Source organism: Syngnathoides biaculeatus, chromosome 8 (assembly GCF_019802595.1).
Source record: "Syngnathoides biaculeatus isolate LvHL_M chromosome 8, ASM1980259v1, whole genome shotgun sequence".
Taxonomy (NCBI): Eukaryota; Metazoa; Chordata; class Actinopteri; order Syngnathiformes; family Syngnathidae; genus Syngnathoides; species Syngnathoides biaculeatus.
Genome location: NC_084647.1, coordinates 22,107,770 through 22,129,957, shown reverse-complemented (window position 1 = coordinate 22,129,957; position 22,188 = coordinate 22,107,770). Strand labels below are relative to the sequence as shown.

Below are 22,188 nucleotides of genomic sequence, written 5' to 3'. Positions count from 1 at the left end.
GTGACTGTTTTTTAATGGCCATCCTCCTCTTTTCTCGTCATGTGACCCGTCGTTCTTAACTGCCATTTTACTCTTCCTGCCATCTCCTCCCGTCGGCATGGTGAAGCCTCTTGTGCCGCAGTGTTCTTGTCGATCAACGTGTGCTGTACCGTGTTCATGTCTATGGAAAACGTGCTGCGTTTGAAGCCAGCACCCCCCTCTTCCAATTTGTCCCCCCCCTCTCTCTCTCCACTAATGCCTTTGGCTCTCTCTCTCTCTCCACAGCAGCAAGCAACGGATGCCATCTCTAAAAAAAATAATTAATCAATGAGATTCCACAACTTGACCTCACTGAATACTCGATAAGGCCCAGTGGCTTCACCTAGAGCCTCAATTTAAATGTTAGCTTGTTGCGTTTTTTTATGAAGGCTGCAGCAACACGTTTTCAACTCTAAATCAGTGGTAACACACAAAGTAGATCATTTTTGTGAAGACTGGAAATGTACTTATTAAACGTGCATTCATTGTGTTCCAAGGATGGCCTTTTCAGAAAACTGGGGCAGCCATTTCGCTGGTTTGTAATTCGTTCTGGTCCCGTGACATGTATTATTAGAAGTAAATATACTGATTACAGCTGACTTAGGTGGGTTACACCCCGGACAAGTGGTCAGCCAATTGCAGGCCACATACAGTTGCAAGCAAAAGTGTGTAAACCCTTTAATTACCTGGATTTTTCCATAAATTCGTCATAAAATATCTGATTTTCATCTGCGTTACAATGGACAGTTTTCTTCACCAAATACCACACAATTCTGTTTCCATGCTTTGACTGAGTACAACATGACAACATCACCGTGCAGCTTGGAAAAAGTACTGTATGTGAACGTTTGGATTTAATCACACGTTGCGCCTCCTTTACCAGCAATAATGATGGGGGGGCGGGGGGGTGTCAAACGGTCTCCAAGTGCCCACTTCATGGCGCAGATATTTGTGATCTTCTTAACACAGAGGTCTGCTTGTAGTTCCGAATAAACGCATTTTGCGCCCTTTGACCTCCCGGACGAGGGAAAATCATTTTCTTCTGTCATTTCAAAGGCTGTTCCCTCATTTAAAGGGAATGGAAGGAGCCACTTCAGTTGGATAGGACTGAAGTCGGCTGTGATCACGCTCTCATAGCAGTCGTTAGCCTCGGGATTTACATCCTTTTTCCAACTTGCACGATGACTGTTTACATGGTGTGTCCAATAAAAACATGAAATCAGATACGTAATAGTTTACGTGGTATTATTTTTTTGCACTGCGTTTCCATGCCAGTGTTGTATGAACCAAAATAATCCAGACCTGAGAAGATAGACCAGACACAGACCCACAATTTGATGTATTTTAACACCAACCTGGAAGCAATTCAGACATTTGTCATCCCACAATGCATTGCAGGCCAGCAAGATGCTGGCCCCTATGTCGTGATTTCATTAGACTTGACATTTCTTTTTTTCATTTCAAATCTTTTAATAAATACAATTCCAATGATTTTATCAGCGTTTTTAAGGAATATTTATAAGTGTGTCACTCGTGAAATCAATAATAGATGGGCTAATTTGCATCCCTTTTTCCCCCAGTCCATCCTTATTAGACATATTCATAATTTTTTCATGAATGAGAAAAGTGATCAGTTTTTGCCTTTGTGAAGCAGTCGCTATGTAAAGACCCATTGTGAAGGAATTACTACCGAACCAAACAGTATTTGGAAGCTTTTTATCAGCAACAAACATATCCTGATTGAAATAACGCAAGTGACTGTCGGAATTGGGTCTTTCATGTAATGGCTGCTTCACGCGCAAGTCGGCTCTTTCTCTCTGTCTTCTCTTGTTCTCCCTCATGGTGTCTAACGGTTATCATCCATACGTGCTAATATAGTTTGTGCAGTTTTCAGACCTCTCAGTAGACGTGTGAGCGGTGTGCTGCCATTGTTCTGTGTCTTCACTTTACTGTGCGATTGAATGTTGGATTAATACAGGGGCGCCGTGTGCTGTGCCTCTCTCTCTCTCTCTCTCTCTCTTTCTATCTTTCTCTCTCTTCCATCTGTCTTTTTCTATGTGCTCTCATCAGGGACCCTCTAGGTGGGGCTGGTGATGCCGCTGCTGGGTCTGATAGTTTACCAGCACTGCTGCACCACTGTATCACTAAAGCCAAAGGAGTGGCTACCAACAACAATAACAACGCGACCTCCGTGAGGAGAAACGGTATATTTTGATTTCTATTCACATTTTTTTTCAATTATCTATTATTATTTGTCATGATTCTAGTCACAAGGGTGAAGTTTGAGTCTATCCCAGGTGAATTGTAGATGCAGTACATCCTGACCTGAATACCTGTCAATCACAGGACTCACACGTAGATGAGAAATCAACAATAACTATTTTCAGCTGGTAAAGCGTTGGCCTCACAGTTCTGAGGACCCGGGTTCAATCCCAGCCCCGCCTGTGTGGAGTTTGCGTGTTCTCCCCGTGCCTGCGTGAGTTTCCTCCGGGCACTCCGGTTTCCTCCCACATCCCAAAAACATGCAACATTAATTGGACACTAAATTTCCCATAGGTGTGATTGTGAGTGCGAATGGTTGTTCGTCTGTATGTGCCCTGCGATTGGCTGGCAACCAATTCAGGGTGTACCCTGCCTCCTGCCTGTTGACAGCTGGGATAGGCTCCCCGTGACCATCGTGAGGATAAGCGGCAAAGAAAATGGATGGATGGATAGAGAATTGCACACTTTTTTTTAAATTCAGCTGGCAGTTGGTGAGAGTAGAATATTTCTCATTGAAGTATAATGCAGTAAGACTAAGTAGACTAAGACTAAGGTGAGCATGTTGGCCTTACACTCAAGAGGCTCTGGGTCTTAGTTCTGATCTTTCTGTGTAGTATTTGCATGTTCTCAGTGGTTAGCGAGGATAAGCTCCTCCTGTGCTCCTCAACCTTGGCTCAAATCTTGTGTCCGGTCTTGTGTCCTTTAGGTGCGGCCCCCTCTCAGACCCGGCAGCCATGTCACACACCCCACCAGGACGAGGTGCTCACCAGAATGAGGAAAAGGCAACCCAAGAACAACCCCTATCTCTATTTGACCTCCTTGCTGCATCGCAGGCGCTCCGAGGACGACCAGACAGGCATCCTCACCGGCGCTGACTTGGAGGGCCCCAATTACGGGACCCTCCGCTGACCCGAGGGGTCAAGCCATTGAACTCGACTTTAGGCCACCTCCGCCTGCCGTGCTCCACCCCTACCAAACCCCTGATCTTAGTATCCAGCTGATAGCTTTCTTATCATCTCTAGAGCTGATAATGGGGGTTTAATGGAGGCATCGACGTGAGTACATGAACAATCGGTTTGGCTTCCCTCCATCTCACTTGAAAAGATATATAATGTATATAAATAGTAAAAGCAAGGGAGTGAAGTTCTGTTCTACAGTAATAGACTTTTTTTTTTTCACTCACGCGGGAGGGGGTGGGCGGGGGGTCCATATGTTTTTCCAGTGATACAGTGTACTGTTATGCCCGGTGCGTCCACTCACCGACTTTTCCTACAATACAAATAGTGTCAGTATATAAACACAGGGTTCTTACCACCAAATATACCTCAGAGTAAACGCAGAGTTTCTGTAATTCTTGTGGTATACTGTACGTACTTGACCTTTTTACATATGGAGAAAAAAAAAAAGACTAAGGTTTGGATCACGTGATGAGCTTGTTTTTTTTGTTGTTTTTTTTTCCCCTTTACACGTTAGCTGACGTTTGGTTCTCGCTATTAGCTTGTGTTCATTTAGCGGTACTATCCACTGAGACTGTGTCTTAATGTGTCGATGTTAAGATGTCTGACTCGCCTGGCGGTGGGTGGATCTCAGACGAACAGGGTGTTCAATCGTAAAATGTTGCGTAGGATGACGTTGACTTATGACGCGTGTGGCACATCTGGAGGTGCCTTTTTTTGCCTTTGCGCTTGTATTTTTTCTAGCTTGAACTTGCCTTTTCTGTTGCCTTCTCAAATTAGTGTCATTGGAGAGGACGCTAAATATACTGTTCTTCTGTTTTACCAGAGAAGAAGCAACTCCTGTTTTGTTTGTTGGCTTTTTATAGTTTCAGCCGTGCATTAATGAGTTAATATGAAACACACAGGGCTGTGAAAAGGGGGGGGGGGCAAATAAATCAATAAATAAAAGTTCATGCAGATGGAATAAAGGTGCTGCATGTTAAATAGGAACTTAGCAAGCATACAATGCCTCATAAAGCTGGAAAGTGCTAAAAGCAATGAATACAATACAGCGGACCCTCAGGAGTCGAAGGCAGTTGAAATGTCTTCAGTTATTACAGCATTAAAGTTGTTGTTACAGTTATTTTCCCCGTAAGCAATGATTAAAATGACAGTGGACAACTCCAACCTCCACATCAATATTTTCAGTACCTGAATTCCCACAAATAGTCCTACTTTTTTCTAATAGAAGCCATCCATCAAATACTCAACTTGTCTGACACCAACTTGAATTTAAAAAAAAAAAAACCACCGCGTTCCAAATATCCAATCAGCAAATAAAAGTGTAATAACCATAATTGACTTAATGCACGGATGCTGCTGTTCACACACACAAACAAGCTGTGTCCTTTGCGAGCCAGAACAGCAGCACCTACCAAGGCACTCTGATAGAAGGAGTGCCTAAAATACTTATCGGCTTATGGCTTATTGCAAATATCCTCCCCAAAAACAAGTTTCAACTAATTATTCGAGCCCATAGACATGACGTTATTGTTCACGCACAATCAAGACTTCATTCGAATTTCATATTGGCGTCTGAAGTGACAAGCAGGATTCCTGTGGAAGCTGAACTGTGGTCACTCAACAAGCTTGTGTGCGTCCATTTTTATGCCCCTGTAAATATGTTAGTAATAATAGAAAAAAGCTGGATTGTGGTTGGCTAGTAGCTAATGTTAGCAGTTGACTCCATCGCCTGAACTTCACTGTCTCATCAGCCTCACAATCTTCATTATGGTCCCTCTGGTGATATATGATATGACAATGATTGAAGTCAATTTTTAAGACATTTTTTTCCCCCAAAATTGTGTTTGAATTCCACATTGAATAACCTTTGCGTTCAGATTTTGAAGCATTGCTTAAATCCTTTCTAGGGGTCAAACTATTCGCCATCATTAATTGTCTAATATTTAGAATATTAAGTCACCGAATGAAACATGATTATTTGTGTAGCATTACGCCAAAAATTCCAGTTGTGAGCCTTGTTTTCTTTGGTCACAGTTCGTTACACATTGCGTACAGTAAGGAAACAAAATGCCAAATTAAGCAAATGTCTTGGATAAGTAGGAACAAATTCAGTTCAGGAAAAACAAACTCCTACGAGTAGATTCTTAGAGAGGAAAATATTATTAAATTAATCTATATAATACAATAAAAGTAAATGTTGACAAATGTATAGGAGGTAAAATATTTTCTTTTTAGGACGGTGCAACCTGAATTTATTCTTCTTTTTTAGGAAATGAATAATGCAGACATGGTATATAAACAAGTGGAATTCTTATCAATCTGGCCTCTGGAATTTACATTCATACCATGATTTTTTTTCTTTTTTTTTTTAAGTCCACGCTGCACTGTTATTCACTTTGATGCAATCCAATTCGAAATGATTGAACAATTAGTTCCGACTACATACCGTTAGCCACGATGTCCACTACCCAGAGGTTCCGTCGCACTGTATTTGTGTGGAAGTAGATGTGTTACTTGAGCGTGAGAAAGTTAGACTTCTTTTCCCTTACCTAATATGATCCCCGTGGGAACTTGGTACAACAATACCTAAAAGATTAATCCAGGTTTTCAGTATATTTTTTATTGCTACATGTCAAACAAGTTACCAGTAGGTGCAGTAGAATCTCAGTAAACCAATAAGACCCAGCATTCATGATAGACACACTCTTAAGGTTGTGCCATTGAGCAATTTATTGAAAGGGGTGTGTTTAAAAAAAAAAAAACAGTCCGCCATTAACTTTAAAAACTCAAAACCATTTTTTGTGACTTTTTTGTTTCTAGGATTTACCACTCCTTTGAATCACTAAACTAATATTGAGTTGTATGACGACTGTTTTTTTAGAACTGCTTCACATCTCTGTGGTGTGGAGTCAACCAACTTGTGGCACCATTCAGCTGTTATTCCACTGTAAGACTCCTTAACGACATCCCACAATTCATTAAGATTTCTTGGTTTTGCTTCAGAAACAGCATTTTTGATGTCACCCCACACATTCTCGATTGGATTAAGGTCTGGGGCTTGGTCTGGCCACTCCATGACATTAACTTTGTTGGTTTGGAACCGAGACTTTGCATGTTTACGAGTGTGTTTGGGGTCATTGTCTTGTTGAAGCACCCATTTCTGGGGCACGTCATCATCATCATAAGGCAACATGATCTCTTCAAGTGTTTTGTTTTGATGCAAACCGATCCATGAGCCCTGGTATGCGATAAATGAGCCCATCACCATAGTAGGAGAAACGTGGCCACATCACGATGCTTGCACCACCCTGCTTCACTGTCTTCACTGTGTACAGTGGCTTGAATTCAGAGTTTGGGGGTCGTCTCGGAAACTGTCTGCATCCACTGGACCCAGAAAGAACAATTTTACTCTACAAAATGTTCCCCCATTTTTCCCTTTAGGCCAGTTGATGTGTTCTTTGGCAAACTGTAGCTTGTTCTAAACATGCCATTTTTGTAAATAGATGAGCTTCACCCAGACACGTCTTCTCACTGTCACAGTACTTACAGGAAATTCCAGACTGTCTTTGATCATCCTGGACCTGATCATTGGCTGAGCCTTTGCCGTTCTGGTTATTCTGCAATCCATTTTGATGGTTGTCTACCATTCTCTACCACGTGTCTCTGGTTTTGCTCTCCACTTTAAGGTATCAGAGATCATTTTGGCTGAACAGTTTATCATTTTTTGCACCTCTTCAGAAGGTTTTCCCTCTCAAACCAAACTTTTAATTAAAGTACGCTGTTCTTCTGAACAATATGGTGAACGGCCCACTTTTCTCAGGCTTTCAAGGAGAAATGCATGTTCAACACGTGCTTGCTTCATCCTCAAATAGGGGCCACCTGATTCACAACTGTTTTTCCTAAAATTGATGACCTCACTGATTAAATGCCACACTTCTATTTTTTTGACACACCCCTTTGAAAAAATTGCCCAATTGCATAGATTTAAAGGTGTGTATATCATGAAACCTGGGTCTTGTTGGTCTTCTGAGAATGTACTGCACCTGCAGGTAACTTGTTTGACATGTAGCAATAAAAATATACAGAAAATGTGGATTAATCTGGTTAGTCTGCTATTATTTTGAACACTACTGTCTCGTTAGCCGCCTTTTGAACATTTGTTTATTCTTAGTTCTATCATCATTATTGCTATTTCTCTCGTGTTCATGGTTAGCCACAAAAAGGCCAAAAGAAAACGTAAAATAATAATAATAATAATCAACTAGATTTGACATCGGTCTGAATCCCGAGGGTCCACTGTACTGAACCACAACCAACACCACGACTGTTTAACAAGTGTATATTACTTTCTAGCTACTGTATGTTGATTGATTTCCGACACTAGCCGATAATGAATGTATGTTTTTTGCTGTACAGGAAATGAATGTCCCGATGTCGCAATGCATTGAATGATTGCTGACTTTTTTTTTTTTTTTTTTTTGAAGGTGCGACCTGCACCTAGCCCAAATTTTCAGTACTGATAGCCCCCTTTACAAGATTTTTCTTTGAAAAGATTATTCAATCATGCAAATATGACGCGAAATTTGATACAGATTAGAACGCAAAGGTGTGATGGCTGGCTGAAAGTGACTGTCCACGCAAATCGGTACAAGAGACAGTGATACAAGCAGAACAAAAAAAAAGATTATATTTATGTACTGTACATGTATCGTATTTGTAAAGAGAAACAGCGTTTTACGGGAAAACCTTCTTGTAATGAGGATGTACAAACATGACGGAAGACGTAGAGAGAAATTAGATTATATATCTATATATTACACAAAAGTATTTGCTTATAGTACGGCTTTAAGTGGAAACATTTTAAGGTGCCTCGTTTGTCATGCTTTTAGCGCACATGGTTTTACCCCCAGAGGAGTGAACATAATAATGTTAGCAGCGTATGATGTATCGCTTCTGCTTGTATATTTTATCCTGTGAAAATTTTAAGCTTCACACGCCGACTTCTATAGCCTCTTTCATGCAAACATCCTGCAGAATTCCTGCATCATAGCCGTGACGGTAGGGCTTGGCAATGTGGCCTCAAAATAACATCTCCCCCAAATTGCCCCACAACCTGATTACAGATTTTAATGCTTCACGTTTTTTCTGGGTTCTTTCATTTCTCCTGATACGAAACATGCTTTTGAACTGTTTTTTTTCCCAGCAATTATTTTTTCCCTCAGCATTGACTTGCATCACCTTCCATAGAAATAATACAAACACCAATTCCGATGAATTTGGGACATTGTGCAAAACATACATAAAAACAGAATACAATGTTTTGCAAATCCCTCTGAACTGATATTTCATTGAATACACTACAAAGACAAGATATTTGATTTTCAAACTGACGTACGTTATTGAGTTGTTTTTTTTTTTTTTTTTTTTTTCAAACACTCTCATTTTGAATTTGATGCCTGTAACACATTCCCTAGCGAGAACAGGGACAACAAAAGACTGTGATTTGTTGAAGAATGCTCAAAAACACTTGTTTGGAACATTCCACAGGTGAACAGGTTAATTTAATAACATGTCAGTGCGATGATTGGGTTGTAGAAGTAGCATCCCCAAAAGGCTCAGTTGTTCAATGGAAAAGATGGGGCAAGGTTTACTACTTTGCATGACCAAATAGTCCCAACAGTTTAAGGACGTTTCTCATCACACAATTGCTAGGAATTTAGGGACTTCATCATCTACAGTCCATGATATCTTCAAAAGATAAAAAAATCAGAGAACCAAGAGAAAACAGTGCAGCACTTCATCCACATATGCAAGTTAAAACTCTACCATGCAAAGTCAAAACCATAAATCAACACAGAAACACACCCGGTTTCTCTGAGACCATGCTTATCTGAGATGGACCGACACAACGGGGAAAAGTGTGCTGTGGTCTGAGGAGTACACATTTCAAATTCTTTTGGGAAATCATGGATGTGGAGTCTTACGTGCCATAGAGGAAATAGGACCATCTGGATTCTTACCAGCGCAAGTACAAAAGCCACCATCGGTGGCATGGGTAACTTGGACATGACTGAATTCACCATCATTCCTGAAATCTACATATCGTACAGGTTTTGGATGAACACCCGTCGATATCCATATGCTGCCATCCAAGCTAAACTTTTTTCAGGGACACCCCTCCAAGAGAAAGCCAAGCTAAATTCTGCATGGCTTTGGAGTAAAAAAAAAAAAAAAAAAATTGAGTACTTGATTGGCCTGCCAGCAGTCATGACCTCTCTCCCATTGAACAACTGAAGTTTACAGGAAGCAAGAATGGAAAGAATTCCATCAAAAAAACTTCAACAATTTGTGTCGTCAGTTACCAAAAGCTTATTGTGTTGTTCAAGGGAAGATGATACAACACAGTGGTAAACTCTCCCATCTTTTTAAAACATGTTGCAGGAATCAAATTCAAAATGAGTGAATATTTTGACCCCGAAAAAAGGTTTATCAGTTTGAACATTCAATATGTTTTTTTTTGTAGTGTATTCAATTGACTAGAGATTGAAAAGGATTTACAAATTATTGCATTTTACTGTTATTGACCTTTTACATGAGATCTCAACTTCAATGGCATTGGGGCTTGTAGACAAAAAAAAATCTTTAGCTACTGTAATGTGAAAATGTGTGTTTCCTCTCACAATCTGCGTGTCAACAGGTTCCTTAATACATTTTAAATTTTCAACAATTTAATACCACAAAATAAGCCGTCAAACTGCATGGCTTGGCTGGTGCTTATGTAAGAGTTCTGCTCTCTCAAGGTCTTTTCTCAAGTAGAAATGTACACGTGACGCAAGGTGACAATTGCAAAACATTTGTGACAAACGCCGAACATGTCAAAAGTTTCCAAAATATCGATAAATTATTGCTTTTGCAACGTATAAATGGGAACCGTGTCTTGGCTAACATTTCAATGCTAGTGACAACATGATTTCCTTACACCGGATCTTGTTTCTGAGCAGTATTTCTGGTATTTCCACCAACCTCTATTGAGCTACGGCACATATTTTTTCGTGAAAAAAAATTCTCACGGCACACAGCCAAATAAAAATGTCACAACAAGTGCAGCATACTATACTCTTATGGAAATAATGGCGGTCCTGTCTCAGTTTACTCTAAAATATACTCAGTGTGATATGTGGGCCTATCTAGTTGTGTACAAAGCTATGGTTCTGTTGTAGTAAAAGGCTACTAGGGGATTACACACGTTACCGGATTTCTCATGTATAATACGCATTTTTTTTAATTAAAAAAAAAAAAGTCATCTAGAGTCGATATAGGTCAAATAAAAAAAAAACTGTATAAACATATATCAGTACCTAAGGGTTGTGAAAAAAGTGCACTTTCATTCCAATATGATATATAACAGCTAATGTTTCAAACATGTATACCAGGGTAAATTTCCATTGCTTACCCGAGATCGTGAGGTTTTTGTCGGCGTTGTAATATCTTATACGTCTTGCCGCAGCGCCTGTCCATTGATGGCATGGGATTTTAGCATCTCTACAAGGCGGCAGATTTATTTCGTGTACCACCACTTCACGGGAGCAGATCTCCTAAGTTAAAAAAAATAAATTTAAAAATCGAGAGGAAAAGGATGCTTTTAAGAAGAAAATGAGCACTTTTGCGGCTCAGCAGTTCTTCATAAGCAAAGTTAATGAAAAATTATGGAGGAAATGCAAAGAAAAGCTCCCACCTGGTAAAGCTGTACTCTTTTCAACAGTGTTATTCCAATTTTGTACTTACCGCATCAGTGAGCGTTCACTGTCTCCATTTCTTGCTAATGTAAGAATTTGAGTAGAAATGCATGGTGAGGAAGTGACATAAATATGTACCAGACCATGTACACAGAGCAGAACAATTTTTAGAAATACCAAATATGGATATACTACTTACTTAATACTTGATGTTTCGAGCATGGATACCAGCAAATCCATGGTATGTATTTTACATGGGTAGAAGGGAATTCCTGAATTTTTTTTTTTTTTTTTTGGGGTGGGGGTGTATTATACCCGAGAGCATCTTATACACGAGAAATTATGGCAATTATACCTTCTGCCATCTAGTGGAAGTGCTTTTCATTATTCAGCCAGTTAATGTACATCAATCGTATTGATAGATGAACAAAGATTTTTTTGTTTTAATAGTCCTGATAAGTGAATACATTCAGATACACCAAAGCCCCACATGACAGTGGATGAGCATAATATTTGTTTAAAACAAACACACAAAAAACTTGTATGACCACACGACAGCTTTCTACACAACAAGGTGAGAGAAGCACGTGGTTCTGGAAGACCCTTAGACACAGGTGGCGCGACAGCTCAGTTACGGCTCCGATACTACCGCCGAAGCCAACCAATCGCCAGGTTGTCTCCATTTATAGAAACAGTGTAAAACAAAAAGGGGGATGGGGGGTGGATTTGAGGACCCGACCAGCCATTTAAAGCTACCAAACAAATGTTAGCTCCCGGGCTGAAGCCTTGTGCATTACGTAGCGTTTACAAGCATGCTAGCGGCTTCTCGGCGTTATGACTTGGTGCTACATTCAAATCTGTGGTGCTGTAGAGTAGAAAATACAACCTCTTCATTGATTTTTTTTTTTCGGTGGGGGAGGGGGGGCAGCTAAATCTAGAGCCGTCTCTCTTATCATGGCCGTGTTGACTACATTGGTGGTGATAGACCATACTGGAATAAATAGTTGTGTACTCTAAGGTAAGCTTGGAAAAAAAAACTACATTTGTGATTACCTGCTTCCATAGCATGTATGTATGTGTGTGGGTGTGTCTGTCTGTGCTTCCAAGGTACCCTCTCGAAAAAAGTACTGCTGATATTTGAGTGTGAACTCCGCCTAAATGAGGGGAATCGCCTGTAGGGCCACCATCTTGATTGTTTCTTTTTTTTTAGTCATAAGAACACTGCAGGTTTGTCTCCACCGTCACATGGAACGTTTTCACACTGACGTCACACCAGTTCCTCACTCCCGCAAACTTTTCATTGAAATTGTATGTATCCGAAGTACTGGTGGTATTGGTACTCGGTATCAGTGAGTACTTCAGAGTGAATGATTGAAAATCCCTAAAAAAAATAGCAATTGCGATATCAGGCTAGCATTACGCACTGCAGTTAGGGGACAAGAAGTATCATTCCAAACATTTGAAGGGGTGCGACCTCTTCGACGAGCCAAAAGAGGCGATGGGCCCCCTCTCGTTGGTCGGACGTTCCCTTTGATCATCAGCTGGAAGTAAAGGCAACTCCATGAGTTGCAGTGGTGTGACGTCATGGTGCAAAAGGTCGAATATTCCTTGGAGGATTGTACAGGTTAGCCACGTTTTTACACGGAAAGCTTACACATCCCTTAATTTTAGGAACGGATGTTGTCTTCCGAGATCATTTTTTCCCCCTTGCTTTCTGGAAAAGAAAAAAGAAAATGAATCAATAAATATGAATAAAAAACATACAGTTTTAAAGAGGGCTGCTTTGGACGTACTGTTAGCTTGTTTTTTTTTGTTTGTTTTTTGGGGGGGGTCACAGCTTTTCTGCTTTACAAGCTCCTGTCGGGGTGATACTTTAATATTTCTTTTTACTGTATTAATCCTGCATGTAGAGAGAATACAAACTTTTAGCGGTCATTCACATCTGAGCTGGTTTTTAATGGACAGAAACCTAGAGTAATATGTAGTATTTTCTATATTCTCATTTTTTTTTCATGTGTACCAGCACTGAGGAACTAGAATGTGTTATTATTATTATTACTATTATTATTGTAGGCTACAATACAAAAAGCACTACATTGTTAAATGTTTTAGCGTAAAATTTGCTCATAATCAAGCAAGCAAGCCACGTAGAGGTTGAAAGAAAAGAAAATGTACTTTTTTCGGTTCTCCATCCATCCCCCGACTCTGCGCTGTACATCACATGTTTACATTCTGTGTTTGGGTGCAAAATTCACATTTGTAAATATCTCAGCGCAACTACATTTGACTCTTTTGTTGTTCCGTCCCGTCGTCGGGTTTAACATGGACACGTTGTGAGCAATTAACTCATACTGTATGGTGCTGTACCAAAGCCTTATGTACGATATTTATATTACTTTTCTCATCGCTGTCAAGTGGCATCTGTAAAGACATTTTTTTGTGTGTGTGTGTGTGTGTGTGTGTGTGTGTGTGTGTGTGGGCGTGTGTGAAGGAAACAGACACAGGCTACAATGTTTAAAAAAAAAAAAAAAAAGAAAAAAAATCCAATCCCTCTGGGCTGGTTTCCACCGGGCCCTTTTTTAAGGGGAGGAAAAAGCGCCACGGGCGGGGCTGTGGCAGCTTGCGCGCATCATCTCAGCTCTTCCTCGCCACGTGCGCCAATATGAACGCATTCATGTCACCATCATTCATGTCCAACGCTTAGTCCCATAAGGAATTTTTCTCGCAAATTTTTGTATTTTGATATAATAAAAAAGACAAAAGAGGTCTTCCTGTTCTGCTTTCTTGAGAGAAACCAGTACGCTGCTTTACTTGTTCACCGTTGGTGTAGATCACGGTACGTATGTTACAATCACCACACACAAAAAAAAAAAACACTGTCCTGTCCAAAAATATTGGAAAACTGAGGCCAAATTCTTCATATTTGCTTTAGAGCAAAAACATTTTCATTTGACGTCAAGAAAAGAGTATGAGACAGCTTTTATCTTTTTTGAAGTTATTTACATCTGGATCAAATCCAGCGCTTGGGAGATAATTGCATCATTTGTAACAAAACGAGTTTTTTTAGCTGAGCTTAATTATTATAATTATCTTGATTATTATTATTATTCCAAACAGCAAGGGGGCGAGAGCGCATGTCAGACGCAACCCTCAGGGGCGAGATTCTGCCTCCCGTAGCATTTTTGCACATCATTAATGCAAATCAAATGTCTGCATCATGTGTCTTGCTAAATTGATTTCATTTTAGCAAACAATATGAACCATAATTGTTTTGTTTTAGTTACTATTACAAACATTTTGTTCCAACCAATTGTGTTTTTTTGGACATAGTTTGAACACTACTTTTTAAATTTGATTATCAATATTTTCCATGACTCGTGCTTTCCAATTCAATTTGTTGTTAATAAAACAATGATGATTTTAATATTTTTTTAGTCATAACAGCCTTCTGAGGAAAGATCTCTATTATGTGTCTTGCGATAAAAGCATTAGTTTGACGCTCATGATTATGCATGATTTATTTTTCCAAAATTCTATTTCAGTTGTTGTTTCTACATATTGGGAACTACACCCATCTGCTCCTGCTAAAACTAGTAAAATGCATACTCCATTGGGTTTAAGTCTGAATATCAATAAGTGCAAAAATTCGGTCACATCATTGTGTCACGGTACAGTGACAAGGACGGTTATTTAAAGTAGAAGTTATTTTAACATGCAAATATTGTGAGTCTCAACAGTCACAATACTGCATCGTTATTGTTCTTCTGGTTCAGCCCAAAAGTATTTCTGAGGGCTTCTTCCACTCCGAACTCATCTGAGCATGTGTTTATGGATTTTGTTTTTGTGCACAAGGAATCTAAAAGGCTCACCCATACAGTCCCCACAAAATTGCAAGCGAGGAATTGTCCAAAATTGCACAGTATGATTACTAAAGAGCTAGTGAGGTGTTGATTGATTAATTAACCAATAAAAGAGATTGTCCCAATACTTTCGTTCATAAAAGAAAGTGTAGTTCACATGGTGGACACGGGGTGTAAGTGTTGTGCATTTTTAACCACATGACCTCAGGTCAAAGGACACACGTTTATTCACAAGTTATTCATTCAAGCAATTTCTTGCCCAAAAGTATTGCAACATTTGTAGTCAATATTTAATCTTTTCTTAAGAAATACAACTGCAAGGTTGGCTTAGGCGCTGTAAGAAAAACAAATAAGTCGAAAGAGAAGGAATGACCTTTGAGCTTTTGCTCCAGTGTTCTCACCCGAGGGCATTCTGGGGAAAAAAATGTTTTGCATACACCTGTTGTAACCACCAGTTAATCCACTAGATAAATATTAAAAAGCATTTAAGGACAGTCTGTATTCTCAAGGTGTATACACGCTTTTCTTAACATTGTTCCAATGATGTTTGAAAAATACGGGATTAGGGAAAGCGACTCCTCTAGTATTAAAAATGAATAACAGTGACATAAATGTCTTTTGTTGACGTTTTTGAGATAAAAACAAAATAATGCATCGTTATCAGTAATACAAAAAAAAAATCAATTTAGACAATATGATAGGGAACACATTCAAATGAATATTTAAATGGGGAGTACGCAGCTTCCAAACTGCGAGCAAGATTTGAACGTAGCCTCGCATCTCTGGCCAAAGAAACACCGCCAGTACTGTATTCCCAAAGATGAAACGTTACCGGTTTTGATGGTGTATATTTGGAAGTGTGCTGGATAATAAAATAAAAAGATAAGCGAGGTCAAACCTTACGCGCCGACTAGCAACTCTGGAAAAAGCTTCAGCGAATTGGCGAGAGTTGTCGAAGAAAATTCAGAAGGCTCTCTGATGGTGAGCAAGTCCTCTCTTGTGTACTTGAGTCCCGAGATACCCGTGAAACACAAAACACAAACAGTAACGGAGAGCATTCCGGAGGCTACAACACTGGTCGGCGTTAGATAGGGAGGTTAAATGGTGGCGCGGAGTGGTCTATGGGTAATTCAGTGAAAACAACCCATTGCAATTTATAAAGTTACTGTGGTACAATCCGGTAGGCCTATATGCGCGACCTGCATCCGCTTTCGGCAAAAGAGGTCACAAATATGTCACTACATAGCCAGTTTGAACAATCTACCAAACAAGCAGTCCCAAAAGAATTTGGGTGGTATCTTTTTTTCGTTTTGTGGGCTGGCTTGACCCAAACCTAGTGGGTGGCCAAACTCAAGGGTTAAGGGGCATTGGCTCCCCTGCTCCCACAGAACAGCCAGTGAATTAAGGCACCCACCGGCCATTTTGTCAAGTTCGGCTTCAAACAATCATGTCTTGTCCTCAACTCACAGTCGTGCACGTTAGCGCAGCACAACAAATGTCAGGAAGTCCACAAACTGATTAGTCACGTCACGTGATGTTCTGCATCTCGTGCATTATTCGGCTTTAAATAAAAAAAATGCGAATGTTTGAAAAAATATATGATTCCTGCACGTTATTGAAAACTAGAATATTACGGAGTGAAGTGCAACCTCCCACCTCCACACGGTTTATGTAAGCGTGCGCGCTCGTGGCAAAGGGGGGGGGGGGTCTTCGGCTGCGTAGCCCATTACGAACCCCCCCCCCCCCCCCCCGCCGCACTATCCCACGCACTATCCCACGCCTCCTTCTACTTGGCTTCACTCCCTGTGGCTCCTTGGCAGCGGCTCCGCGTGGGAAACGCCACCCGCGTCCGAGGCGCGGGCACGGAGGCGGCGTGGTGCGCGCTCCCGAGCCGGAGTGCAGTCAGACGCAGCGAGAGGAAGCGAGAAGCTGCACGAGTCAGGTAGCCGGGAGCTCCTCTGCGGTTTTTTCCCTTTTTGTTTTGTTTTAAAAATCTATCTAATTTTATTGATTACACTTCCGGACGTCGACCTTAGCGGTTTGCGTATCGTGTGATAGGAGGGTGTCGATGCAGTGCCATGCCGACATCGCGCTGGCGATTGCCGAGGAGCTCCTCCCGTCGGCGACTTAGATCAGCGGAGGACACCCGGGCGCGGCAGGTAAGAAGACGGCAGGGCAGACATCGTGGATCACACACACGCCGCTGTAATGCAGCAAGGTGGGGGGGGGGGGAGGCCGCACAGCTGTTGCGCCAGGTCAGAGTCCACCTAGGCAGAACTTAACCCACTTCGCTGTTGTCATGCGACACATCACTTGAAATGTGTGTTTCTTTAATTTTGTTGATGTGGAAGTTCGTGTCACTGCGTATGTGTCAGCAGAATTATCGAGGATCACTTGGAACAGGCACTGCAGTGCAAAGCTATTCTTGCTAACAGGTTAGGTTCTAGAAGGCTGATTGTATCGTCAATTGTGCATAATTTGTTCGGTACGCCCCTAGAACCAGCCAGCTTTCATACACCCCCCCCCCAAAAAAAAAAAAAAGACAAACAAATGCTCTGAACAGGTAGGATCAAAAACGCGTTTACCAAACTTTGCCATCAATTAGGTGCAGAAGGACAAACTAGCTAAATAGCTAATATGGCAGTCTGTTTGTTTTTCTAAATGTCCATAAATCAAATGTTCGTAAGTAGTCAAGAGTCTCTTAGTCTGACTGACTAAAGATATGAAAAACAAACAAACCCCTAAAGAACACAAGGCGTCTGTGTGTATTGTATGTTGTTGCCTCTTCGCAACCCGTAAAACAACTACATAGACCACAACTTTACTGTTAGCCGTTTTACCTGTTATTTCCTTGCCAAACAGTGCCATGTTTTTGTGGTTTAGTAAACTATAACACAATACAGTATAGTGAAGCCCTTTGAGACTGTTTTGTGTTCAAGGGCCATACAAATAAACTCGATTTAGCTTGCTGTGTTCTAGTTTAATTATAGATTGCAAATCGGCGGAGGTATTCTTTCGCAAATGTGTGGAATAGTTCATTGTAAGGCGTTCATAGCTTGTTAATGACCTCCTGGAAAGAGAACATCTCAGTAGAGGAGCGTTGTGGGTCAACTACGGCCGTTGCGAGCTTTTGATCTGGCCTGCAGTGCAGTTCTAAAAGGCATATAAAACCTCAATAGATCTGTTAACAAAATATTTAACCCACAAATGTACAAAGATTGTGGAACAGTGAATGACTGCTAAGAGAGTCTGGCTCACAGTTATGAGGAACGGGGTTCAAATCCCGGCCCCGCCTGTGTTGAGTTTGCATGTTATGCCTGTGCCTGTGTGCGTTTTCTCTGGGCACTTCCGTTTCCTCCCATGTCCCCAAAAAATGCAACATCAATTGGACACTCTAAATTGCCCCTAGGTGTGGTTGTGAGTGTGACGAGTACCCTGCGATTGGCTGGCAATCAGTTCAGGGTGTTCCCGCCTCCTGCCCGTTGACAGTTGGGATTGGCTCCAGCACTCCCGCGACCCTCGTGAGGATAAGTGCCCAAGAAAATGGATGGATGGATGTTCAAATGTGAAATGTAATAAAACACATATGTCTGGTCATTGCATCAAGTTTTGTTTTTCCCTTGGAGGACTATAAAAAGTGATAATGGGAAAAATAATCAGCAATATTGCAGTACAGCATAAACCAAGGCCAAGCAAAACACCCTGGAGCTAATTCCTGAAATGTATGGATGCCGTTTGGATTCTGTAGTGCGGATTGTACCATTGTGACTCATAAACACCAAAAAGTGCTTAAAAGGCTAACTGAGGAGGAGTTGAGGGCGATGCTGATCCATGGGTAAAAGTATCGCTTAATCAATTGTTATTATTTTATTTGGGTCGGCAGACTTCCTCTCTGAAGTTTCTGAGCTCACGTTTCCATGCCGACATTGTTTGCTGCCTGGTAGAATTGTACCACAGCGTGGCTGTTTGGTGATGTGCACATGTGCCACATACACACAGTGTAGTGTATGAAGCACTGCCTAAACAAGTGAAAATGCACCATGGAAGTCCAAAGGCTCAGTCGTCATGGTAACAAACGCCACTGGCTCAGCAGTATGTGGGGCAGGGTATACAGTTGCACGAGACAGGAAGCGCCTCTTGAACGGTGTAATTTCAGCCAGACAAAATAAGAGGGTGTGGAAATTAGGCCATAATTCGTGATCCTTGAGTTATTTGGATGACAGTGGTCGGTCGGGTGGATGGAATTGATGAAGAGTCACTTGCAGGTTTGCTTTTGAAAGAAGACGGCATGACGTCGCCAATGATGCCGCATGTGTTCTGAACATTCGGGGACAGCTGCTCCCATCCCGGTCGACGGTTTGTCCATTTTCTCCTCCGTCAATCGAGGAAATGGAGTCAAATTTGAATTTACAAGGTGCTAAATTTGCTAAGTATTGAGTAGACCAGGACGTTCGCGGATGTATGGCGAATCAGAAGCTCACAGTAATTCAGTGAGGCCGCATTGTTGCGCCGCGGAATGCAGTCAACGCAGGCCAGCTCCGGAGAAAAGGCCGTCGGTTGCCGTGGCAACCCCTCCCGTCCACGTCGACTCCTTCAAACGGAGGATAGGGTGGCGAGAGGAGGGAAATAAGCCTTCCGGGCACCTTTTGACACGCTCAAACTGCCCGAGGCGGCGTCTTTGCCCCCCTTGTCCTCGTCTGCCGATTTTAAAGTGGATTTGTCGGGGAGAGTTGCATGGGGTTGGGGGTGGTGGTGGTGGTGGTGGGTGGTGGTGGTGGTGGTGGTGGTGGTGGTACCATCACGTAATCTTTTCCAAATCTGCCAGATTAACTTGCTGTCGTCTCACACGGCGGCTCAATCTCCTCGTCGTCACACCGGGGCCAGAGAGCGCCGCGATTAAGTGCGCTCTGATTAAATTGCGCACAATAAAGCCACAAATATTTAATCAACACACCCCCGTTTCTCACCCGGATGATGATTTACTGTAATCCTCCCAACACTAAAAATATACCACCAGAGCAACTTTGGCTAAGACTTGTGTAGACTCCTACACAAATTCCACCACTATAGAGTATTGATGGGGACCATTCGACTATGTTTTCTTGGCGGAATATGGGGAGAGGTCTCCATGACGAATCGGGCTCATCTTCTTACATTCACCCAGAGAAAATATGTAGGCAGCCATTTTTCCTGTCAAGACAAGAGCGGCTGAAGCAGGTTCCATAAAGCCGCCCACATGAAGTAGACTTGTCCTATTTTCTCTTTCTTTTTTATTGTTGCCATGTAGGACATCAGATAAATGTCTCTTTTGTGTGTGCAGCTTTAAAAAAAAAAAAAGGCTTTTAAGTGCTTGCACCTCAAAGGGTTCTTTCCAGGTAGACGGTCTTGTTTATTGCAGTTTACGGACCGGCAGAACACTTGCAGCAACGATACTCAGAACCTTCTTACAGAATGTGTGCTTTGTTGTCTTGTTTAACTATGTCAACATTTTCTCTGTCTGAAAGTCGGCGTGTCGGCTCTTTTGGGATGGCCATTTCATTAGGTACCCGTGGACAATCCAATACAAGAGTCTCCCTTGATAAAGATAAAACCGCTTGATTTCGATTGACACACATGGCAATTGTTCACACTGCTGCCGATGCAATTAAAGTTTAAATTTAAAAAAAAATTTGGAATATGCTCTGCAAACTGTAGTTTTTCCAGACATCCGGTGATGATTATCTACACAACTCAGGATGGGGAAGTTGTCTGGGCAGTGAAGTCAGGGTGTCTGGTGGCAGACCTTCTTTTGTGCAAAGCATTTTGGGAATTTGATTAAAGTCAATATTACCATGTTGTTAAAAAAAAAACACCAAATCCCAAAGCATTTGGAATTTGTGTCTATAAGTATATATCAGACACCATATATTTGAATCCCAATTATTTGTATTTATTTTATGAATGTTGTTGTGTCCTGTCTAATTTTTGCTGCCTCTCGGCCTTCAAAAGAGAGATTTTCTCTCTCAACAAGCTTTTTAGAGAATGAACTATAAAAACACGCCTGCCCTTGACCTGCTGAACTGTAAAGTGAGACTTGTCAATCTCTGAAAATGGTTTCGTTGAAGTCAACTACTGCATCATATCCGGGTGTGTGTGTGTGATTGTGTATTAAGTGGGGAGCACACACACACACACACACACACACAACAAACATAACTCCGAGCGCTGACGTTCAGTCGAGTGAGTTTTTTAGCTTAAGCCCTTAGCTTGTTTGCTCGTTGGCTCGCAAGCTATCGAACATAAAAAACAGTTAAGGGTTGCAGTTGTGGTTGTGTTGGAAGGGCCATTCTGGAAGCAGCTTGAGCTTGAGAGCTGAATTGAACCGTCCAAAAAGATCTGTGGCTGCATTAGCTTAAAAGGGTGTGTCTGCTAAACACTCAGCAAAGGGTCTAAATACTTATGGTTTCTTTTTTTTTTTTTTAGTAAATCTGCAAACATTTCAAAAATTCCGTTTTTCTGTCAATAATGGAGTGCTGTCTTTACATCAATGCAATATGGAAATAATTTAAGGGAGTCAATACTTCCTCGTGCACAGTGTGTGTGTGTGTGTGTCTGTGTGTGTGTGTCTGTGTGTGTGTGTGTGTCTGTGTGTGTGTCTGTGTGTGTGTGTATAGTATACAGGGAGGAAAATAAGTATTTGAACGCCCTCTCATATTGCAAGTTCTCCCACTTAGAAATCATGGAGGGGTCTGAAATTTTCATCGTTGGTGCATGTCCACTGTGAGAGAGAATCTAATAAAAAAAAATCCAGAAATCACAATGTATGATTTTTTTTTTAACGATTTATTTGTGTGATAGAGCTGCAAATAATTATTTAATTATAATATTGTTTTTTATATTAGCTCTCTCACAGTGGACATGCACCTACGATGAAAATTTCAGATCCCTGCATGATTTCTAAGTGGGAGAACTTGCAATATAGCAGGTTGTTCAAATACTTATTTTCTTCACTGTATATGTGTGTGATTAGTTAATTATGAACAGCCACATCCCACATTCCATTTATAAGAGTGTGCAAGCGTTTTTTTTTTTTTTTACTTCCTCTCAAAAAGTTTTTCTTATGGCCTGTAACATTGGAGAAAAAATGTTTTGTAATTATTTATCGTGATCTAAATTTTTAAATGTAAAAAAAAGAAAAAGGCATTTAAACCAGAGTTTGACTTTTCATACCCACTCCAACTCCATGAAGGCAGCACGATACAAAACAATAATAAAAGAAACAACAAATAATAATAAAAAAAAAAAATGCAGAAAGAGAGCATTATATTTCCGTACAGTTCTAGAATTAGATTCCATTAGACTTGCATGGTGTCC

At 41.1% G+C, this 22,188-nt stretch overlaps 2 protein-coding genes across 3 annotated transcripts in view; both read left to right on the top strand.

The window, feature by feature from the left end:
* Positions 1 to 13,437, top strand: part of igsf9ba (immunoglobulin superfamily, member 9Ba) — a 78,641-nt gene extending 65,204 nt beyond the window's left edge. The window contains exons 19-20 of one of the 2 annotated variants that reach the window (XM_061827637.1): positions 2,089 to 2,222; positions 2,987 to 13,437. In XM_061827637.1, the coding sequence (XP_061683621.1) occupies positions 2,089 to 2,222; positions 2,987 to 3,189 (337 nt within the window). In that variant the 3' untranslated portion in view covers positions 3,190 to 13,437. Of the gene's footprint in view, positions 1 to 2,088; positions 2,223 to 2,986 lie in introns of those variants that run through there. The other variant, XM_061827638.1, reaches the window with a different exon arrangement.
* A 3,204-nt stretch (positions 13,438 to 16,641) lies between these two features.
* LOC133504901 (rho GTPase-activating protein 32-like) overlaps positions 16,642 to 22,188 on the top strand; it is a 34,329-nt gene continuing 28,782 nt past the window's right edge. The window contains exons 1-2 of the mRNA XM_061827636.1: positions 16,642 to 16,777; positions 16,894 to 17,053. Of these exons, the coding sequence (XP_061683620.1) occupies positions 17,044 to 17,053 (10 nt within the window). The 5' untranslated portion in view covers positions 16,642 to 16,777; positions 16,894 to 17,043. The remainder of the gene's footprint in view (positions 16,778 to 16,893; positions 17,054 to 22,188) is intronic.